Source organism: Ornithodoros turicata, chromosome 5 (assembly GCF_037126465.1).
Source record: "Ornithodoros turicata isolate Travis chromosome 5, ASM3712646v1, whole genome shotgun sequence".
NCBI lineage: Eukaryota > Metazoa > Arthropoda > Arachnida > Ixodida > Argasidae > Ornithodoros > Ornithodoros turicata.
This window is the reverse complement of record NC_088205.1, coordinates 18,655,387-18,671,771: the sequence shown is the minus strand read 5'-3', so window position 1 is coordinate 18,671,771 and position 16,385 is coordinate 18,655,387. Positions and strand designations below refer to the sequence as shown.

The 16,385-nt window shown below is 42.8% G+C and overlaps 1 protein-coding gene across 2 annotated transcripts in view; it reads right to left on the bottom strand.

Annotated features, from left to right (window-relative positions):
* Positions 1 to 61: 61 nt before the first annotated feature.
* Positions 62 to 16,385, bottom strand: part of LOC135394158 (putative fatty acyl-CoA reductase CG5065) — a 29,694-nt gene continuing 13,370 nt past the window's right edge. For both annotated transcript variants that reach the window (XM_064624718.1, XM_064624719.1), the window contains 6 exons: positions 15,026 to 15,070; positions 14,178 to 14,296; positions 13,850 to 14,095; positions 10,841 to 10,970; positions 8,106 to 8,233; positions 62 to 5,343 (listed from right to left, as the gene is read on the bottom strand). In XM_064624718.1, coding sequence (XP_064480788.1) covers positions 5,193 to 5,343; positions 8,106 to 8,233; positions 10,841 to 10,970; positions 13,850 to 14,095; positions 14,178 to 14,296; positions 15,026 to 15,070 — 819 coding nt within the window. In that variant the 3' untranslated portion in view covers positions 62 to 5,192. The remainder of the gene's footprint in view (positions 5,344 to 8,105; positions 8,234 to 10,840; positions 10,971 to 13,849; positions 14,096 to 14,177; positions 14,297 to 15,025; positions 15,071 to 16,385) is intronic.

Sequence of the window (16,385 nt, the reverse complement as noted above, 5' to 3'; positions counted from 1 at the left end):
GCCACTGAAGCTTAGTGGCATTAAATAACTGCACAGCTGGGGACCACCCAAGACTAAGTACTATGCTGTATGAAGATTTTTTTTAATCAACAAACATTTCATAGATACATGTTACACAAATACGTCCTTTTGTGCCTAGTAGTTTTTCCAAGCCTCCCACCGGTTAGACCTATTCTTCTGCATAAAGCTGGTATCAGCAGTTAAAAATAGAATGCATCCAAAGTATAACTGGTTCCATCCGATATGTTGCAACACAGACTGCTTCTAAAGCACTCTAGTATGGCCTTGTAGAAATATATGTAAACATGTTGAACCACCAAATATACAACCATCCAAAAAAATAAGCATGTTAAAAAGTTTCAGCACATTTACAAACACTCCACCTTAAGTCCATGCAGGTTCTACTGTGCCCCGAGAATTTTATACACGAAAAAGCTTCCCTCCAAATATATATCGCGATCTTTCCTCAAGACAAGTCTTTCCAACAGAACAGATTTTCACTTACGTACCCAATTACTCCCCAAAACACCAGTTCCAATTTGTTATCGTGTATTCCGATCACATGTTCCAAAATACAACAAAAGCATCACAAAACATGTGTTAGATCACGGCCGGCATCTACGTTTCACCTCCACAGGGACAATTGGGAAATTTCCCCCCCCTCGTCCAGTATTGTTAATTTTCTATCTCTCTTCTGTTGTCCTAGAGTAGCTTCTTCCTGCCCAAAAGGTGTCTGTTTGGCTCCCCTTCAGGGAGGCTCAAGGGGGGCGATTCCCTCCCCCTTCGTAGACACCAGCACTGTGTAAGATGTCGCAAAATATATTCAAGTTTCTAATTTATTTGCACCATCAACCAAAAAAGCCCAAAATGTGTTAGCGCAAGGATGAAGCTCTTGCAGTAAATTCCAGCACTCCGCAAGAAAAACAGCCTGTGATAAGAGTTACCATATCCAAAGTATCGAAGGAGTGTTTAGTCCTGACCTCTGCCAAAATGTAATGAATGACAATTACACCAGCTCAATTGAAATTTGTGTTGTTACAAAGCTGTCTATACTCCACACAAATGCTGTGGTCACTCTTCAATGTTGTCAGACAAAACTGCCGTCTTCAGCTCCACCAATCTGGCTCGACTTGGCTGCCCTTTTTAAACACCCCTTAAATTTCATTTCACTTCAAATTCCATCGAAACTGTTGGCTAAGTATTTTCTATGTACCTTCACAGTAATGTATAGGAATATCGTTTCTGTACTTTTTCACACATATTTGCTTGACAATTACCAAATTACCAGCTCCTTTCCAATCACCTTAACAACTGATCACCACTGTTAAATCTCAGTTATTTTTACAAGATCCTGATCCAAGACTCATCTCACGAGGAAAACATCAGCCCAAATGTGGACAGTCATCGCTGAACAATAGATAAAGGATATCAAAAATTGTCAGGCACAACAGCAATGACAACAACATGGACATTTACATTTATACCTTCCAGACAGCATGTTGCATTTTTTGCAAAGGTTAACTTGCATTAGAGGGCATTTTAAATTCATTTTTGTGGGTCACAATATCCGCTGCCTCTACGGCAACAAAGCACTTTGACATGTGTGTCATGACATGTTACGAAACGTCTCTCGGTGTTGCAGATCACACTTTTGTAAATTCTAGCATGAAACAGTGTGTTGGTCTTGTGAAGTATTGGGTGCTGACCTCTACTAGCCATTTCCATGACTTCCTGCAAATTACTTTCGAGCTTTTGCTTGCAAATCTAACTACGTCGAGAATGCTGACCGCACACTGCATGTAAGTGAGCACGTCTGACTAACCCTTGATGCCTCACAGGATTTTATGTTGCAACATTCAAGTGTTCTCCGGTTAATGCCACACTTGCTCACATAATTAATGCACCACCACATTAGTGCCCAAAAGGCTGTTCTACTTCCCAGCATATTTCACGCAGCGTAACTTTAGCACCATCATTAAGCTGCGTGAATATCAGGTGCTTATTAGTATTCATATTAAGTAATATAAGTATGAACATCAAAACTCAAGATTTGAATACGTAATATTTGAATCGGTAATGGTATTCGCATGGATATCCAAAACATTTTAACCTTTTCTGGGGATACACGAATTCGATTCGAAAGTGAGATAACCAATTGGAAATTAGTTTGCAGTGCCAACGAGACATTTGTATTTAATTTTGAAGTTTTGCTATTCGCACAGCTCCACAGCATGGCCACTGCAGCATAGAGCAGGTTTTCCTAGCCAAATTAACACACCCTCTATAGGCTTTTTGATTAAAAGCATGTTAATTATGCAAGCAAATATGGCAATTGAATTTTAAAATACAAAATTGTGCGAGTACCAGAGCACACTTTTGATTTCACTCACACATTTTATAGCATGAGATCCAAGTGTTCAATTAACCACTGAGTGAGTTAACGTAAAGGTAAACCAAATTATACTTCCTCCTTGTGACGAATTACTGTTAGAGTGTTTCTTTGAAATAAGTGCGGCAGACTCTAGAGAGGTCCCTGGATATGTTCCACTCGTACTATGTTAATCTTACAGCCCAGTTTGAAGAGATAAACGTGCAAAAGAATGTGGACACACACACGTGCATACAAACGCAAGCGGGAATGCATGCCCTCCTTTCAGCAAATATATACTTTGTAAACCATTCACACTGCCTACAGGTAGGTTGATTTGCAGAAGCCAAATCTGTTACTTTTCGTATAAACAAAGATGCTTCACAATGTCATACATGACCATGACTTTGCACATGGATAGTGCTATTCCTCCAATTTTTTAAAATTTTTCAGACTTTGGGATCAAGCACAAATACAGCTGAAAACATTGTAAACCACACCTTATGCACTTGATCCACCTATACCATCCAAACGACACCATCGTCTGCTTCATGTTAACATTCTCACCACCAAGAGGCAATGAAACTGTATGTGAGCCATGTTGATGGTTGCCACCACGCAGGTGTCATGACATGTACAAAGAACAAGAAGCGTACTATAGCGTTGTTTGGCTCGATCGATCAAGCCAATGGGCAAGATTTACACGGCTTTAGTTTCATTTCTGCGTCACAACTGAGTAAAAAGAAATGGTCATGAGACAGCAGATTCTCAATAAGCTGAATCAGGTTAAACAGCATCTAAAGGGTGATCAAAGTTGTTTCTTTGCCTCCTGCAATTACATTTACTTTTTGACGGCAAAACATTGTACAGACTCATTTTCAGCTCCAATTTGAGCGTTAAACACCAGGAAGGACTTCATTATGTGACAAAGAAACTAGTCATAAAAGTGCTAAAAAACCCCAGTGCTGGGTAAAAGAACAGGATTAAAAAGAAGAGACAACAACACAAGCACTGAACTTCAACCAAAGCTGTGTTTATTGAACATGCATTTATGAGCAGAGCATTAAAATGCAAGCAAGCTTTATGTATTTGTATTGTACCTAGTTTGTACATGTATTTATATTGAACACACCCTTAGCTGAAGTTCATTGCTGTGTTGTTATGTGTCTTTTTTTAGTACTGTTCTTTTACCTAGCACTGGGGTTTTTTAACGCTTTTAAGCCATCTACCAACCAGCCAAGTTACTGATGTTATTTAAAGAAACTAGGACAAGGTTAATTTCTGACCTTCATGTATTGCCATGGACAATACTACCCGGCCGGCGATGGCATTACCAGGTCACCTTTTGCAAGCTCAAAGTACGGTTGCAACCAATTCCGCACTAGCTAAGAACCTACACAGAATCAAAGACTGAGAATTTGGATATGCCTTTTGTGGGACATCACGGAAATGCATCCGCGTGACACCGTGGCTGGCCATTTTTGGGCAATGTTACTCAAACTGACAAACAAGACAAGGACTCAAACTGAAGCAGAAAATGAGACTGCAGAGTTTGGACTGTCAAAAGGTAAGTACACATTACGGGAGGTGAAGAAATAGCTGCAAAGTTCATCTTTGAACAACCTGCATGGCTTTAGTTTATGCAAACAGAATGCGGACAGCTTGTGTGAATCACGCTGTACGTGGCATCAAAGCAAAGTTGCAGAGTTATTTACCTACTGCCATGGCAGTCCAGCCACACTGAGATTTCACTTGCCATACATTATTATGGAAAAACACATAGTCGTATAGCACGAAAAACATTTTTGTTAAGCATTGCATCGGTACGGGAATGAAAGCAGAGGGACTGTCCAGTTAGTCTGTTACTAAACTATGTGGTTGCACAAGGACCGCAACGGCTGCACATGTTGCGGGAGAATAATTTTCGTTTCAGACAGGTGTTAGTGAAGTAGAAATGAGCCGCTTGTAGAGATAACAAGTCGAAAGAGATGAGACAACTCAAAAACAATTACGTACAAGGACTAAAATAAAATTAAAAGAAACAGCGGGGAATAACAAAAATTTGATCGTGTCAGTCTGCTGTTGCCAAACAAATACAAAGGCCGAGACTTTTTGATGCAAAACATCCTTTGTACCGTAAATCACAATCCACCACAAGGTTTGGAACCACCTTGAACAGGAAGCGGGAAGAACAAAGGCTCAACGCTACTATCAACGATGATACTTCCCCTTACAACAACTCACATTTTTACATGCCTAGTGTAAATGCCATTTACATATGCTTCGTGCACAAAGCATCATTTAGTACATGTTCTCGACTGACATGTTCAACCAATCGGCACATCCTCGCGCTGTATTCCAGTACTTGCGCCCTTCCCGTGATGCCTTGCAGGAAAATGGGACTTGCAGGGTTTGTGCGCAAAAGCACTACTACAGCACTAGCCTCGGCCAGCGTGGTTAAGGCCCCTGCTTCAATGACGATTTGCCACGGAGAGTTTTTGCGTGATTGAGACAAAGAACTCGAGGGCACTGGAGGATGGCTTCGCGAGCATTGCAGCAATCAAAATTACAATATTAGACGTAGATTAGACGTAGATTAGACCAAAATCCACGTCAGCGTGTGTCACCCTACCAAACATCGCCACTGACAAATCGCCACAATTTTGTTACAGTGTCTTATGTGTCATGTCAAACTGCAATATCCAATATACCATGCCGCGGAATCTATCGTCTGCCTCAGTCGTGCTCTTAGGAAGCCATCATTGTATGAGACTAAACTGTAACAGTGAAAGCGATCGTGTCCGAAACGGATTCAAATATAGGTCTAGGGAAAGCGCAGTAAAAACTGCAGCATCCTTGTTAGAAAGCTTGCCACCGCACACCAGACCTGATGCGCTGCCTTCGAACGTGTGACTAGAAACCGTAGGAAGCCCAGCAGGAGGACCAACTTGAGTGCCGTCTGCAACAAGTAATTCCTGAAACATAACGGACAAATCGTACTGGTTAACAGATATGCAGAAGAAAGGGAAACAACACCACATTCAGCTTGTTCCCTGAGTGATGCCCCACACAACCCCACACATGAAAGGTTTACGAAAAAAATTTTTGTTCTTGTTTTGTGTGTTGCATTCTCATGTGTTTCCTTTTGTGGCTACGTTTTATGAGAATTGTTGATACAGAGATCTGACTTGGTTGCCTATAGGTAGGGCCTGACTTTTTCGGGTTTTATTTTTGGCCAAATTCGGGGGGTAAATATCGGGTGATATTTTTCATTTGAAAATTCGGGTGTATTCGGGTTAAATTCCGTTACGGCATATTCTGTCGTCAGGAATTCGGGTGTATTCGGGTGATTTTTTTTTTGTTTAATAAAAATTTGTCTTAACATGGAACTAATGTTTATAAATGTTATCAAACTTTATTTTAATGCACGCTTATGAGTGTGCCACGCGACCCGGATGTTTTCGGGTAGATTCGGGTTATACCCGAATTTTACAGATTTCGTTCGGGGGGTAAATATCGGGCGGATACGGGTTTAACCCTAAAAAGTCAGGCCCTACCTATAGGCAACACTTTTGGCCTCCAATACTAGATACGTCCAATCCCATTAATTCGAACTCGAAGGGGACGGAAGATATGTTTCAATAAAGCGGCGTTCGGAACGAAAGGGAGCTGCTCTGAATGGGGGCTTGATGCATTGGCAGCACACACTAGCTGCATCAGAGACATGTCACGACTCGCTAGGCCATGTTGCATGTATGCACGCCCAAATATATGTGATGCCCAAAATATATAACAGGATTCGTGCCAAAATATTTATTTACAGGGAAGCATCAAAACACGTCAGGGCAGAACATAATCTTAAAATCCATAAAACAGTGCAGTAAGGACGGGGATTAAAAAATGGGACACAGTGAGCACTGCATCTCATTACACTCAGTCATATTGCACTGTTTTACCGATTTTAATGATGAATACCTAATAGGGCCCAAGTTGTATAGAATATAATCTGTTATACTCGCTCGCCTTCGTTTCTTCAGCCGTGACTCAATCAACGTCGCTTACAACGTTGAACTAAAACCAATCGCGACACTGCGAACCCAATCCAAGAAAATGTCGGCCTCTATCCATGCCTTGTTGTTAGCTGTCAACAGGAAGGGTCTTGATACCCTCAAAACAGCGAGGCATACTTCGCCTAACATAAGCAAGCGGAATCATTCCGTGGAAGTCATGCTTGCACATTGGTGATTCCTTCCTTGCTCTTCTTTCCTCTGGCACAAATATTGCCTCCATAAGTAATGGTCTTATAAATTACAAGCACACCTAATACTTAATAAGGAAACGTGTCCATGACACGCAAGCGGCGTGTCAGCCGGTGGGTGCTTCCGGGTTGATGTGGAATCGGGAACGGCCGGGCAATCTCGTTCGAATAAACCGTTGTGCACGTTCATGTGTTCGAATTACAGGGCACTTTTCCCCATGAAACACACGACTTTGATGGAACCTGAGCGTCAGTTCAAATTATTCGTAAGTTAGAATGAAGAGATTTTCAAATTAACGGGATTGCACTGTACAATGTTTGCAAAAAAGGAATACGCTTTTGTTGCCTGTGAAGCATGTCGGCACATCGAAGGCCCTGAAATGCTGTGCAGAACAAAATGTAGGGTGTCGAGTGCAGGCAGTGCCGCGTATGCCAAAGGGAGTCTGGTCATTAATGGGACTTGCCTATACCTGGAGCTCCACCCACTTTTTGAGCTCTCTGGCCAATCACGAGCCAAAATACAGTTCGCTATTAACCCCAGGCTATCCAAGCTATATACTAGCTGTATTAACTGGGTGCCGACATTTTCGGGAAACTGGATTGGATTAGATTGAATAGGATATTCCCTGACGACCTAGCAACATAATGGATTTTGCGTCCACTTTTAACGGCGCCATCTGGATGGTGATTGGCACTCCGGGAAGACGCAGAATAGCAGAAGTAGCAGAAGCAGAAGTGCTTGCTAGCAGAACTGATTGGCCGGCAGAACCGCTAGTTGGAACAGACTGCCGGTATTATACGTATTTTAACTATGAAACATAACAAGATTGAACCAAGAACGGGCAAAGGTGTGTATATGAATAAAAGTATGTCATAAAATCAAAATTTTTGGCCATCTGTAGCGTTTTTCTTGCTATTTGCCTGTGATCGCTGTCGTTACTAGGCCTAACAAGGACGACGAAACATATTTTCAGGTAAACATCGACACTGGAGCGTAATTTAAAGGTGAGTTGCAAGATAATTGCAACACAATGTACGCTTACGGAATAAAATTGACGTATTTGTGAAAAAAAATTGTCATGAAATCCTCGCTTCGCCGTTCCAGGCTACGCTGCCATTTTCGGGAAAATTTCGGTGTCATGGAGGCCCGCATAGAAAACAGTAGCCAATGAAAAACGCTCAATTTGATTGACAGGTCGAGCCCCTTTTTTAGGCTCCTCCTAATGGCCAGACTCCCTTTGGCATAAACGGCACTGAGTGCAGGGATATCACAACTCCCTCTCAGTGAAGAAACACATATAACAAAAGGTAATAGCAGACGAGATTGCTTGAGAGCATCACTGCTGCATCCCAGAAAAGGGAAAGCCTCTTAACGCAACAGAAAGGTTTGTTGCCTGCAGGAAACACCAGAGCTTAAGATAGGACTTTTGTGACAGTCTTCAGCCCAAGCACAATGTGATGTCAAAGCAGGAGACATACCTTTTTAATCTTTTCCTAGACTCCGCAAGGGTTGAAGGATCTTGTTTGAAAAGATACTGCCGCACACCTAGGAGGTAATTCTCCCAGTAGCTTTCCCAGTCAATTTTTCGGATGTCAATGTCAAAAGTCTGCAAGATGCCAACCCAGTGTTGAGGCATGACATAACTAGGGTTTCTCGGTTTTGGTGATTCTAATTTCTTTCGACACCTCGCGAAACGTGACAAAAAACGGTGCGCAAAATCAAATAACAGTGGTACAGTAAAACCTCCAAAGTCGGACACCTCCCTACCTCGGACAACTCCCCATGTCGGACAAGATTTCATTGCACAGGCAGGCTCCCATTGAAACTACATGGGGACGAAATTCTCTATGTCGGACACCTCCCTATCCCGGAAGTAGGACAGGGTTTTCCCTGCAAAGTCGGACAAAACCCTGGCCAAATTACCTCAATCTCGGCCTATCTTTGCACCAAAGACTTAAAATGAGCCAGTGGCCTTGACTTTCGCCTCTTTTTTCCCCTATACTGGTCTCAGCATTTTGTTACTTTAGTTTTTCGAGTCCAAAAACAAGTGCTGTCCGTCCACATTGTAATTCTTTGTGTGAGCACTTGTCTTCGGTTTGTCTAGAGCCTTTGAACGCGCACTGCACCAAAGCAATGAAAAGCGGGCTGACACTTCAGAGACATGTCCTCGCTGCTCGAAAAGCTCCAGAGGTAATGCCATTGAGTGGAATCTGAACGGAATTGAATCTACCAAAATCAGTAATATAATTATCAGTGAAGAATGGGTAGAGGTACCACTACCACCAGGTACCACTAATGACCATGAATTGAAGAAGGGGGACATTTCTGGTAACACAGCTGTGATCTTTTCCATTTTTTGTTTCCCTCATATTCTGTAACTCGGACACCTCTATAAGTGGGACACGTTTCGGCTGCACCGCGGGTGTCCAACATAGGAAGGTTTCACTGTACAAGTTTCAATGGTCTTATAGCATCATGAGATAACAGGATAATTTCTCTTTGTCACCTATCTTCGCGCTACCTCGTAATGCCTCGGAAAATATAATCACCAAAAACAAGAAACCCTAGACACAACTAGACAGTGATTGAAAAGTTAGTCAGGCGTTAGTAAGAAACTACTCCATCTTTCTGCTATTATTCACGACTATAATTTATCTACCAACCTAATGATGCACATATAGGTACTAGAAAAATGATGAACACGTACAATCACGGTACTATACCCGCTGAAATTCACAGCGATACATTGTTGCGTGTTTGCGCTGCAAAGCAGACACATACCGTATTTCCCCGCTTCAGCCAGCATGCCACAAAAGTGCAGCGAGTCCAGCTTTGAGGTTTCCAAAAGCTGGTCTTTTTTTTCCCCCCCATCGAAAGCCACTTTTTCATTGGAGCGATATCCAGGCTGACAACTCCTCCTCCATCTCTGGAAACTTGGCTTGCTTCTTTTGCATTTCTTCGCTGGATGGCAGGTTCCTTTTCTTCCGAACGAAAATGTTGTTGTCCACACTGCGAGCCTTTAGCTGGTCTTGACATCTGATCCGATCTTGCAGGCATTGACGAGAAATTCCAAACGCCCTTGCAGCAGCGCTGGTGTTACCTCCGGCTTCTTCGCCTTTTCAGAACGTGGAACTTGAATGCGATAGAGTACCTTTGGGCATGAGATCGCCCCCGCTGTTTTCCATATGTCCACTCACCATCCATAGCAGATATTTCTGATGCTGGTGTCTCAGGTCGATTGTCACGACACCTATGTCTGCCGTCCATCTCCATTGCTTCTTGTGCTCGCACTGAACTTGAAAGACGTTAATGTCAAGGTAAAGTGACAAGATAATGTCACTGCGCCTATCGACCTTAATCAGTGACGTACCAACGTGTTGGCATGAGTAACGTATACTCGTATAGCCATTTCTGGGATAATCCTCTTTGGAAGGAATATTCTGTAGTGCTTGGTACATTCAGTTATCAAGTAAGGAAATTCACCTCAGATTTTACAGCATGCTGCAAAATACATGGTTTTGCTGCACTGGACACTCCCCCCTCGATTGTATGCGGCATGTCGGCTGATGCGTTGGAATACGGTACAGGCACTTTTTATAGGTGAAAGGTGGAAGTCACTGAAAAGGTTAGCCAGCTGTAGGACTCGAACCCACATCTTCTGGATTACCGATCCAGGGGCTCTACCAATTGAGCTAAGCTAACACACCTCCCCAGCGACTTCCAAGGGCGAGTCATCTGAAGGGACAAACCAACCACTCTCTCTCACTCATACCCCCTTACGTTTTTCTCACTCATACACACATCATACGACGGGATCAATGCAAGCGGCACCAAATGAAGTTCTGAGGCTGGAACACATAGAAAGGACAAATACAATGTATCTGTCCTTTCTATGTGTTCCAGCCTCAGAGAATCAACTTCTCATGCACTTTTTATAGGTCACTGAATGTTCTGGCTTTTGAAATTAACTGATTTCAGACTGATTTCGGGGATCCTAGAAGTCCAAAAAATCAGTCAGGGACTCTATTTAGTGTTGGTGCAGTAGAAACATTGTGCCACAGCCCTACCTGGCAGCTTGGAAACTCCCCGTGGATGTATTGCCCACTCATAACCACTAACTCAAAATGCTGGACTAAGCTTGGGTTAAGAAATTACCTGAGCCAGCACAACAAACACTAAATACACCAGTTGTAGGAAAGTAAAGACAACTGACCTGTCTGTCCAGGGATGAAAGCTTACTATGCAGTAGCAGCATGTTGTTGGAAGAAAATTCCCAAGTTTGTGTTGTGAAGAAGCGTACTGCCTCCATGGCACCTTTAGATTGCTCCAGGAATCGGACCATCCTGCAGGCAGAAACATGTTCCCTTAAGGCTCTACGTAGCACTGCATAAAACGGAGGTAGCTTTCAAATGTAATCTAGCAGGTTGCACAAGGACTATAGTTAGGGCTCTGTGTTTGGGGGTTTTATATTTTTTGAAAATTGGGGGGTAAAAATCGGGTGTTATTTCAGTTAGGGCTCTGTGTTTGGGGGTTTTATATTTTTTGAAAATTGGGGGGTAAAAATCGGGTGTTATTTCAGGGGCCGTGAAACAGGGCAAAATCGGGCAATATCTGGTGGAAAAGCAGATTTTCAGGTGGAAATAAAAAAAGGAGTGCTGCTGGCATTTTACATGAACCATGAGATGCATAACTTAGCGTCCTCTAGTGTCGGTATTAGTGGCTGAATTTACCCTAGATTTACCCTGAAACACAGGGCCCTAACTATAATATACAGACACTTGTGTTTTGGGGTTTTATGTTTCCTCCAAATTCCAAGAAGCCATAAAACATGATGAAACTTGATGATATGATGTGAAAGATTAGACTTTGTGGTGGAATAGTGAAAAGAACAGCCCACGAGATGGGTGTCAAGCGCATAGTATTTAGTCTTCTTCACCCGTGCCTGCACGAGTGGCTGTTTTTTTTTTCCCCCGTTTCTTTTCGCTTTTGAGAGTTCGGTCCTTAGGTTTTTCCGGTTTTTACTAGAGCTGTGTGAATAGCAAAGATCTTGAATAGGAACATTGCAAATATTTGACTACGAATATCGCATCGAACAATGATCTCATACCGTGTTTACTGCAATTGCACACGCAACCACCTTTTGATAATCACAGAATACCGGTATGTAGGAAGCATCAACTACGAAAGGATGTGAGAAAGGTTGCCACCCCCATAAGACAATTTACGCTGCTACAGTTTCGGTGCACCCCACTCATTGTAAAGTTCCTAGATGCAGTGTGGCTCTAAGGGAATGTCCCAGACTCAGGGTATTCACATTATAGATTGACTATAAGTCATGTACCACATGCCTCTAGCAGTAACATCTTGAGCTCGATGGTGGATGTAAGAAGGTAGCAGGTTTGCTCGCAACGTCAGCACATCACCGGTGGTGCTATTGCTCTGGTCCCGCACAATAAGTACTATCATTCCAGCTATCTTTCACGTCAAAGCTGCTACTCTTTCACGTGACATAGGTTGCTTTCACTTTGTGATAAATGTGATGGCCGGGACACCATCCATCGTGTTCACAACCACCACCTATAAGGAACTCGCTCGAGACACTGTGGTACAGTTCAGTATGGATGTGCAACGGAGATGCGGTACTTTGCTGGTGTTTGGAGAATTTGATCGCGAGCATTACCGTTACCTCCGCCGCAACCGGCAATTTGCACTTTAAGTACTCCTTCCCTTCCCTTGCAGCACCCACCTTCTCCGACTGGCAGTCTACACGACTGTTTACACGTTGCTCAATGCGCATGCAGCCTTCAGAGTGCATGCCGTTGGATCGTCCCGACACCGATTCCTAGTTCAGGTGCAGCATTCGAATGTCCAACCCGATGAGGAGGGGGGAGCACGACACGGACCCACGCCCAAGAACAGCGAAACGAAACCAACTCCCGACAGCGTTTGCACACGCACATGCAACCCCCACATGCCGCAATTGTGTAGTTCTGATAGTATTGTATCTGCTATTGCGTAGTTCTGTACGTGTGCCTATGCATTCCACACGAATTTCTCACACAAAATTTTAGACATCTACTGCGTGCGTTTCGCTAGTAGAGGCTCGTTACCAAGAGTGGCAAGTCCAGACAACGTGCATCGAGTGGCGAGAAGCCGTAGAGAAATCTTGCGGATGCACTTGATGAGTTTGAGTGATGAACACAAAATGCGTCACTACAGCGCATTCTTGTCGGGAAAATGCTGCCTGGGTTTAGCGCATAAGGCTCGTGAATTCGGGGAATTTCGAATATTCGAAGATAATTAGATTCATTCGAGAGCCACAAATATAAAATTGTTGAATCTAATCTGAATACTGAAAATGTTCTATTCGTATTCGGAATGTCGAATATTCGCACAGCCCTAGTTTTTACCCAGAGTAACAGTGATGCAAATTGGGTAGGTTAAGTGTAAAACGCATGGCTCTTAACTCTACAAAACAAAGCGCAGCTGAGTCTGAGTCTGAGTCGAGGAAAAGAGCGTAAGTACGCGAAATACCTCCAGTTATTCCAATTACTAACGTTGTTGTTACCATTTTTGTTCTTTGTGAGGACACTATTATTAGGGCCTTAGTATTTAGGGTTGTACCCGATTATGCCCGATTTTTACCTCCTGATTCAAATCTGAAAAAAGAAAAAAAGAAACAAGGTTTAACCCAGTATTTCCCCAAAAACTGCTGGATCAGGGGGATCCAAAGTCATCACAACTAACACAGAACTTTGGGAACTGTGTTGTAAATGTTTAAATATGCTGATACAAACTGTCAAGACAGATACCATGCCACCTCTTAGATGCATGGACTAAATATTGATACTCTGTGTCTACTGGTGTGCCATGTATATTATGCCGAGTAAACCCAAAGATTTATGCCTGATCCAATCAGACTCAATCAGAATTGGGTTGAATCACCCGAATTCATGAAGCAAAATATAACCCGATATTTACCCCCATCTTGTTAAAAAATATAACCCAAAAAGGTTGGGCCCTAACTACATGTATGAAGGCAATATTTTGCTAATTTAGTAGTACTCAATTATAAATGAAAAAAAAATTGAAAGCTGAACCATACGTTGGAGAATGTATTACGATTCCACAAAAATTGCCCTTCAGTTCAATCATTCGATAAATTGTAAGAAAAGACAGACCAAGATCTCTGCATCTTAAAATTAGGGTGTACAGCCCTCACCTGGGTCTCTTTCCCGTGCATTTCCTGTAGAAATCCACAGCTAGTGCTGGAAGATAGTTCCGGAAGAACACCATGAACGCCTGGTACGCACGGCTCGACGTCATATCAACCCACGGGTAACCAAAAGTGTCTTGCAGGGGGTACTTTGGAAGGAACTTCTTCAAGTACTGCTTCACGTCGCCCACCACACACTTGTTCAGAGAACCAGTTACGCAGTTGTAGACCGCGGGACGCGGCGTGTCGTTCCTGAAACAAGGATTGGTAGTATCTTGCTTCCTGCTGCACTTGCCTCAATGCCAAGTTGGACGAAATTTGTTGCCAGATTTACCTTTTCTTAGCAGTCTGGCATGCAACCACAATGAGCAAGTTGGCAACCACATCGACGGGGACAATGTCGGCGATGCCATTCACGTCAGTCACGATGGTTGTCATCACACCTGACGCACACTAGATATTAAAAGATAGACAGTTTCAGCACAATGTTACAGCGATTGATGAACTCAAAGCAATCTTTGCGTGTAAAACTTGATGTGAAATGCTTGAAAGTTCAAAATCTTTAATGAAGATAAAAATAAACTAAATCGCTGAATGGACGAATGGTGAACAGTCGGGGCGGACGCTTTTTTATCTACGGCGCAAATGGGGCTGCTTTGAACATTGTATGAGCCCGACAGAAATTTTACTCGTCTCAAGCAAATCTCATGAATAAATTCCTTTGTAGCTGTGGGTAGTCTCGAATAAACCATCTGAAGTAAAGAGAGTACATAAAGAATGGGCCACACCCTCTCGAGAAACACCAATGTCTCACATGACAATGTTTGTCATTTGCAAGAGAACGTGAGGCTCCAATGGTTGTCCAAATGTTTTGATACGTCACAACACTCTATTATCGAATGCAGTCGAAGACCTATTAAAGAACTTAATTAACATTTGCTGTAAAAACTAGTGTAATGCCAACAGAGCAGGAAAGAAACTGCATAATCCCAGGTCTCATAACCTCAGATCTCTCAGAAACAGAGCATGTTTACCTTGAGCACACAGAGAAAAAGAGAAGAACAGAAATACTTGCAATCTCGCTATATCCATGGTGGGGAAAAAAAGTGTGTCACTAATTTCTCAACTTCTCCATTCCTCCCATCTGACCTATGAGTACTTTAAAAATAAGGAGATACTTACAGAAGCTAAAAGGCTCGTTGATCCATTGAGTGCATCCACCCAGCCCTGAAAAGTAATTTTGGGGTGAAAACTAGGTCATTATATGCAGCAAAATTCAAGTACTTGTTTGAAAAACGCTATTTTGGTGCGAACCGGAACGGAATCGAAACCGTATACATTTTTTTCGCTCAGGAGGGAAACCGAAAAATATATTTAACGGTTTTCGGTCCAAGAAAAAACTTCGCCGGTTTGGACTACGGATAGGCGAATGAAACAGACGTCGTGTGCTCTGAAGTCATGTCATGGATACTATACGAGGGTTACAGTTACGGTAGAATGTATGTCGGTATACTATGACCCTTAGGCTCCCTTTGTAATGGTTTATCATTCGCGCACGCACGCAGACTTAGAGGTACATGTCACTCTCTAGCAATGTGCCGTAGTGTTCCTTTTAATTTGAACCACCCAAACTCTCCTCAACTAAACGGCGACCTAAGGGGGCTGCATAACTGCTTCTTTATCGGTAATGTCGCGCAACGCGTCCCTTGTTTGAGAGCAGCTAAGTTGAATACGTTTACGTATACGCGAGTGCAAGCCCATGCGAAGTGGCAACTCTTTTGTGGACAGGACACGAAGAAAATAAAACGGAGCCGTCGAGCGCGTTTGTGAGTGAAGGTGTTCCTCGATTTGCGTCGTACTCGTGCGGTGGTGCTTGCTGGCTAGACAGTAGCAACAGACATTCGGATGGGACGCGATCGCGCCAACCCAGCAAGAAAGTACTTTACGTATGACATCACGACAAACAGGTCCGTTTGAACTTCACTAGAACTAAGTTGCAAGTAACTGTAATATTTGTAACCAAGTACATAGTTACTTTCTGCAGTAACTAGTTACTTTTCCACAAACGTAACTTGTAACTAACTAGTTACGACTTTTGGTTAACTGTAACTAAGTTACTCAGGTGCTGCAACATTTTCCACACGTCAGTTCCCTAGTGCTGTTTTGTGGAGTCTTCAAATACCCTGCCATTTTTCCCAACCAGGAATTCGACAAATTTTGTCATCTTATACGCAGTCAATATGGCCCGAGACTACCTCCACCCGTGCTATTAGGGCTCGTGGAAAGGTCTGTGTTTATAACACGGTATTATGTACTATTGCTTGGACAGTACAAATGCTAAAAGAAAGTGTGTTAGGGTAAAACTTATTCAGCTTTTCTGAAACAGTAACTCTACAGCAACTAAGTTACTTTAATGTAGTAACTGTAGCCGTATCGAGTTACATTTCAAAAAGAGTAACTCTAACTGTAACTCAGTTCCTATTTTTGCAGGCTAACTACAGTATTTGTCCACATATAATGCAAGGTTTTTTTACCTCAGAAA